General features: G+C 39.3%; 1 protein-coding gene across 4 annotated transcripts in view; it reads right to left on the bottom strand.

Moving 5' to 3' along the window:
- LOC106879838 (uncharacterized) overlaps nucleotides 1-7500 on the bottom strand; it is a 166321-nt gene that overhangs the window by 35228 nt on the left and 123593 nt on the right. For all 4 annotated transcript variants that reach the window (XM_089338961.1, XM_089338963.1, XM_089338960.1 and 1 more), the window contains exon 4: nucleotides 1-1850. This exon is cut by the window's left edge and continues 103 nt beyond it. In XM_089338961.1, the coding sequence (XP_089195087.1) occupies nucleotides 1-1814 (1814 nt within the window). In that variant the 5' untranslated portion in view covers nucleotides 1815-1850. The remainder of the gene's footprint in view (nucleotides 1851-7500) is intronic.

Here is a 7500-nt window from a genome sequence, read left to right on the forward strand (position 1 = left end):
GCGATGGGCACTTGGTCAGGCGTCGGCATCCAGTACATGATGCTACGTATGACCTTCGTGTCGAGTGTGAGCACATTCTCAGGCCCTGCCATGTTTGAGATGAGGCATGTACAGTGATTATTAATCGTTGACCAGACGCGATCGTGCCAGCTTTCTGGCAACATACAACTACTTAACCACATGGCACCATTCAACACAAGGTACTCAGAAGACTTTTTAAATTTTGCCATGCTGCACTTAACATGCCACAAGCGGGGAATTGCACCTTCCGTGTTTGTTGGGATTGTGCTGTTTATAAACACGTAATGATTGCTCATGTTGTTGGTGCGCACCTGCATGTTCACTGGAATGATGCACTTCAGGTTAAACGGGTTCTCGATACCGTTCTGCTGCAGGTAGGACCGCAACCCTCCCGCCACCAGCGACATAAAGAGATCATTGAGTGTGCATCGAGCAATCTGTTTGACACGGGTAGCTACAGAGAGACTAAAAGGTTGGGACCAGGCCACGATTTTGCGACCCGACAAATGAACATGGTTGCCATGCAATAGATTTAGATCTGATTTTGTACAGAGCCATTTCTGTAAAAAAACCAGTGGACCGGTGAAAATTCCACCGATATAGTTCATGCACATCCTACCCTTGGGCAGGTGGCGGGTGGGACTAAGGTTAGGTTGGTTATCAACAAAAGCCTTCAAAAAAACTCTAACAAGACTTGTGCTATCAGACATACAAGGGTGGATCCGAAACAGGATTAGGGTGTCTCTGCTCGGTCCGAAGTTATGGATAATTTGCACCTCCCACAGCGGATGATTCATGTTTAGTTCTTTGCTGGCCATTTCCGACACAAAGTCCTGTAACTCTTCCTCGGTATGTATGAAGTCCGATAAAGTGTGAATGTGGTTTTCTAGGTTGAAGTCTTCATCGTAGACCCATGCATATCCAGTGCAGAATGGAACCACCTTCTGCACAAGACGTGGAAAGGTGGCTTGGTTGCGCCGTTTTTCAGCAATAATTAACCGTGTGTAGAGAAGATCCTTGATTGTGGGCGTGTCCAGACCATGCTCGACCACGAGAAGGCACTGGATCACAGCGCTGTTCAGCGGTGGCGATCGTAGCCACATTTTCTCATGCGTTGTCAGGTGTGTTGCGCAACAGCATGTGCATGCATGAGAGTCTTGGCAACAGCAGCAACATGTAGCGAGTACCATCTTGAGAAAAACACAGATGGGGAAGAAGGCAAAGATGATGGCATAGAATGGAAAAAAAGTGAGGAGAGCAGCGAAGAAGAAAAGGAGACTGCTCCAGAATGTGAGGCAGAATGGTTTGCGTGTGAGGGGTTTGATGGGTTTGTAAGGAGCACTCGGGAAACGTTTTGTAAAGATCTGTCGTCGACTTTCTTCGAGGGTGCGAAAGCGAGCACGTTCAGAGTTTATGTCTGGTAAGGAGGAGAGATCAATCGATACCTGGTCCCTTCTTCCAGGTTTACCTGAGGATGCCAGCGGTGACGAGGGCAAGAGAACAGTGGTCAGACTGTCCCGGTTTTGGGAGTCTTCAGTTTCACTAGACGTATGACTTGTGACGGAGACGGGCCGGTGGTCAAAGTCATCTCGTTTCATGGGTTGGTAGGATGAGGAGTCGCGCTCACTCTGCTGCAGCTGCGGTCGAGTCTGCTGCTGCACATAATGTGACTGATGCTGCTGATGATGATGCTGCTGTTGCTGCTGCTCTTGTTTTGACCATAGGGTGCGGGAATCATTGCCATGGCCACCATATTGTGATAGGCGTGCTGCCATCTGGTGGTGGTCACACATACGCCAAAGGCTACCTATCCATTTCTACAGTGAGGCCTGCAAAAAGAAAAAAAAAGAAAAAAGAGAAAAAAAAAAATCACAGATTATTAAGGGCCTTTATTGAGAAACTCTTTTGTAACGGAGGTACATTTATACATTCTATCAATATATATAAATAAATAAACCAATTGAAGCAATTGTATTTATGCAGATGTATTTATGCATGCAAATGTATATTTGTGTTGATATTATATGTGTGTATATATATATATATATATATATATATATATATATATAGAGAGAGAGAGAGAGAGAGAGAGAGAGAGAGAATTGTCAGATAAATTCATTTGTTTCTTTCTACTTGGTACTTCATTGTCAAATATCTGAAAAGAAGAGAAATTTATTAAAATTTCAAAAATGATAAAAGTTGTAAAGGAGGAATAGAGCTACAAAAGAGAGAAAGTAAATAATAAGAAAACAAAAAAAAAAGACTACAATGAAAATGTTTTTCATGTAAATTCAAATAACACTGGAAAAGATTAAAATGGAATGATGGGGGGGGGGGAACCAAACAAATTTATCTGACAACCCAAGACATATACATATGAATGTATTGTAAATACAATGAACAAAAAAGAAAACATAGGAGACATAAGAGAGACAAGTTTGAACAAATATTGTATGAATTTAATGCTTAAAAAGAAAGGAGGTCTTAATGTTTTGGGTGCTAGCCCTTCATCAAAAGGAAAGTATAGAAGAAAAGTAAAGTTACATATGTATATGCATATATGTATGTACAAATTATTTACGAGTCAGAAGGGTGAGAACTTTTCATCAAGGCGAGTTATGCAGATCCTGTTGTTTTCAGAGGAGAATTAATATAACCCATGTAACCAATGACAACTCAAGCAGAAGTACCAAAACGAAAGATGAACAACAACCAACAGAACTTGTGGTGTTTCTTGCTTTGATCCCCTGTACCACTTTACAAAGGAATAATGTCCCATTATTATTTTAGAGTGGATTTCTTTTGTTACTTCTATGAATGAACATGCAAAATATACAATGATATACATGATTCTTTAGTAAAACCAAAGGAGACTCTAACTCATATGTAAAATACCTACCTACCTACCTACCTACCTATCTATCTATCTATCTATCTATCTATCTATCTATCTATCTATCTATCCACTTATCTGAAAACACACATGTACAACATATTACGACATCGAGGGTTCCATTTGATCCATTCAATGGAACGGTCTGCTCGTGAAATTAACGTGCAAGTGGCTGAGCACTCCACAGACACGTGTACCCTTAACGTAGTTCTCGGGGATATTCAGCATAACACAGTGTGACAAGGCTGGCCCTTTGAAATACAGGCACAACAGAAACAGGAAGTAAGAGTGAGAGAAAGTTTGTGGTGAAAGAGTACAGCAGGGTTCACCACCATCCCCTGCCGGAGCCTCGTGGAGCTTTAGGTGTTTTTGCTCAATAAACACTCACAACGCCCGGTCTGGGAATCGAAACCGTGATCCTATGACCGCGAGTCCGCTGCCCTAACCACTGGGCCATTGCGCCTCCACACAACATATTAATATATATATAATCTTTTCTATTCTAGGCACAAGGCCCGAAATTTTGGGGTGGGGGCCAGTCGATTAGATCGACCCAGTACACAACTGGTACTTAATTTATCGACCCTCGAAAGGATGAAAGGCAAAGTTGACCTCGGCGGAATTTGAACTCAGAATGTAGACAGACGAAATACCGCTAAGCATTTCGCCCGGCGTGCTAATGTTTCTGCCAGCTCGCTGCCTGAAAGTTGAAAACAAAAAAAACAATGACTAGATGTTTTATTGTCTGCATTGTTAGGCTTTCTGCTCTCATTATATTAATATATATATAATGAGAGCAGAAAGCCTAACAATGCAGACAATAAAACATCTAGTCATTGTTTTTTGTTTTCAACTTTCAGAAAGTTTATAAATCCAACAGTTCTTATCAAAACCCCAAGGGCTGACTAAAGATTGAACTGCCCCACCTCCTATTCTTCATCATAATTCAATGTAGGTAATAGCAAAGTTTCCATTCTCTTGCATTCTTTCAAACTCATCTGTTCATTGAACAACTACAAATCTTAAATATTCAAATTTCATCTTTTTTTTGTTTTTTCATTTTCTATTTTATTTTTTTTTTTACCAGATATGTGTTGAATACTTGTCATTTGAATAAAATATAAATAATTAGATAATACTAAAACATCCGGCTTCATGTAATATTTATATTCTTGGTTTGGAAATTTTCTTTCAGAGTATCTAGAAGCATTGGGTTGTGTAAAGAATTTTGTTTAACCACACTAGAAAGTGTTACAATGCTGAAACTAAAACAGCTATATATATATATATATATATATATATATATACACATACACACATATTTATATATATATATACATATATGTATATTTGATTCATCTTTAAAATTTTTTGACCATCACTGAAGAAAATCAAAACAAAAAAAATAGCAAAATGGAAACTGAAGATATGAAGTTGTTCAACTCATGAATTGTTAGATATAAAAAAACAACAAAAAATCAAAAAACCCTGCAGAAGATTGCAAAAATCTGCTGCTATCAATGTGGAATTTTAAAGTTTTTTTTCTTTTTGTCAGCCTTCTGGTCTTGACGAGGACAATTGTTTAACGAAAAAATTTTTTTTGTCGTTGAAAATTTGAAGATGAAACATATATACATACATACAAATAAATAAATAAATATATATATATATATATATATATCTTTATATACACATGCACACACAGACATACACATACATACAGCAAAGAATTCAGGGAACAAGGAGGTGGTTCACCAAGGATTGGTGCTCAGCCCCTCCTCTTGTCCATCATAGCCCTCCAGACAATAACAGAAGAATTTAAGACAGGCTGTCCCTGGGAACTCCTTTATTCTGATGGTCTTGCTTTTATTGCTGAATCACTACCAGAACTAGAGAAGAAGTTCCAGGTATGGAAGCAAAATCTAGAATCGAAGGGCCTTAGAGTTAACCTAGCGAAAACCAAAGTCTTAATAAGTAGGAAGGCAGACAAATCACAAATCTCTTCAGGTAGGATGGCCCTGCTCAATCATTATAAAAACCTGTAACTAACGAAGCTGTGCTTCACAAAATGCAATATGAAGATAACACCAACATTTAAAGATCTGATTCTCTTGTAAATAAACTAGTGGAAGGTAATTCTGAGAAGCAGTTTCAAATCCTAGTTGAAACCATGAATCTAACAACTTTGGATACCTCAGGCCTATGTAAGAAAACTTTGGCAAAGTCCTCGTTGCCCTTACCTTCATGGTTAGCCCACATTATTCCAAAAGGAGTATGTGGCTGGTTTCCTGGTTTCTCTGGCGCATATGTTCCACCCTGGACGAGATGCCCGTCCATTGCAGGATTACTCATTTTTGAGAGTTGAGTGGACAGGAGCAATGTGAAAATGAAGTGTTTTGCTCAAGAACACAATGCATCACCTTGTCCAGGAATTGAAACCACAATCTTACGATGATGAGTCCAGCACCCTAACCACTGAGCCATGTGCTTTCACCGTCATGAATTGGAAGAATTGTTAGAGAACTGGAAGCAATGGACATGCAGTATTTATTTCAACTTTTTATGTTTTGGGTTCAAATCCTGCCAAGGTCAATTTTGCCTTATGTCCCTTTGAGGTAGATAAAATAAAGTGGTAGTCAAACACTGGGTTCAACAGCAATCCTTAACATCATCATCATTATTATCATCATTGTCATGATCATCTGTCATCATCATCATCCTCACCATCATCTGTTATCATCACCATTTTCACCATCATCATCATTGTTGTCGTCATCACCATCATCATCATTGTCACAATCATGTCATTGTCATCATCATCATTGTCGTTGTCAGCATCATCATCACCTTTGTCGTCATTGTCATCATCATCATCATCATTATTGTTGCTGCCATCATCATCAATGTTGTTGTCATCATCATCATTATTACCATTGCCTCTCTCCCACCATTGCTGTCGTCATCACCATCAGCAGCAGCAGCAGAACCACCACACCCATCGTTACCACCACTACCACCACCACCACCACCACCACCATAGTCAAGATGTAATGCCTAAAGCCGATAAAGTAACTGTAACTAATCGTAACTTGATCTCATTTATGTGATGCGTTCAAACCCTACCTCAGGCACTGACCACAATTTCACACATGTGTGCACACACAGCTATACATACATTCACAGATAAACACTTAGATGCACTCTTATACTCACAAGCGCATACTCACAAGCACATCTATCTATATATATATATATATACACACACGCACTCTAACTGGTCACAATACCTGTTTGTTAATTAGGAAAGACATTAATGAACAGGTGAGGAAATGGATGCCAAGATGGAGATAAGTTTCGCAATACACAGATAAAACTGTGCATGTGTTTGTGTGTGTGTGTGCGTGCGTGTAGATGCATGCATGTAATATGATGAGGATGTGTGTGTGTGTGTGTGCAAGTTTATATAAGCATAGCTATATATATATATATATATATATATATATATATATATATATATATATATATATATATCTGTGTGCACACATGCATGTATACACACTAATGAATATATATATATAAATATGTTTGTATGTGAGATTAATGTGCGCACACACACACATATAAAAACAAATATATATATAGATAGATAGATAAATATACATACACACATACATCCACAAACACACAGATACATGCTTATATGCATATATCTTTTTACTTGTTTCAGTCATTTGAGAGTGGCCATGCTGGAGCACTGCTTTTTAGTCGAACAAATCGACCCCAGGACTTATTCTTTGTAAGCTTAATATTTATTCTATCGATCTCTTTTGCTGAACCGCTAAGTTATGGAGACATAAACATACCAACATCGGTTATCGAGTGATGGTGGGGGGGAAAATACAGACACACAAAGGCACGCATGCAAGCACGCATACACACACATGATGAGGTTCTTTCAGCTTCCGTCTACCAAATCCACACACAAGGCTTTGGTCAGCCTGAGGCTATAGCAGAAGACACTTGCCCAAGGTGCCATGCAGAGGGACCGAACTCGGAACTGTGTGGTTGTGGAGCAAGCATCTTACCACACAGCCACTCCTTCACCTATATGTATATATATATATATATATATATATATATATATATATATATAGCTGACAGAATCATTAGCACACAGGACCAAAAACATAGCAGTATTTCATCCATCTTTACATTCTGAGTTCAAATTCTACCGAGGTCAACGTTTTGGGGTTGAACCCTGGTGGGGGGGGGGGTCAATCTAATCAGCTTACTCCCTCCTCCAAAAACAGCTGGCCTTGTGCCAAAATTTGAAACCAAGCTAACTTGACCATGATGCATTTATAAAATGATGACAACCAAACCAGAATCCATATTTGGATTGGTCATCACCTGGTTAACATCAAGGAATCAAAGAGCGGACAGGCCTCACATTCGCCAACTCACAGAGGGCGGCAGAAAACTGAGAGAAGTAGCGAAATCTGTTCGTGACGTCATCAATGAATGCCCCAACAACCCCACACTCAAAGGAGAGGAAAGAAGGAAGGACATATACACCATACACACAC

This window comes from Octopus bimaculoides, chromosome 21, assembly GCF_046866305.1.
Source record: "Octopus bimaculoides isolate indiv1 chromosome 21, ASM4686630v1, whole genome shotgun sequence".
Classification (NCBI taxonomy): Eukaryota; Metazoa; Mollusca; class Cephalopoda; order Octopoda; family Octopodidae; genus Octopus; species Octopus bimaculoides.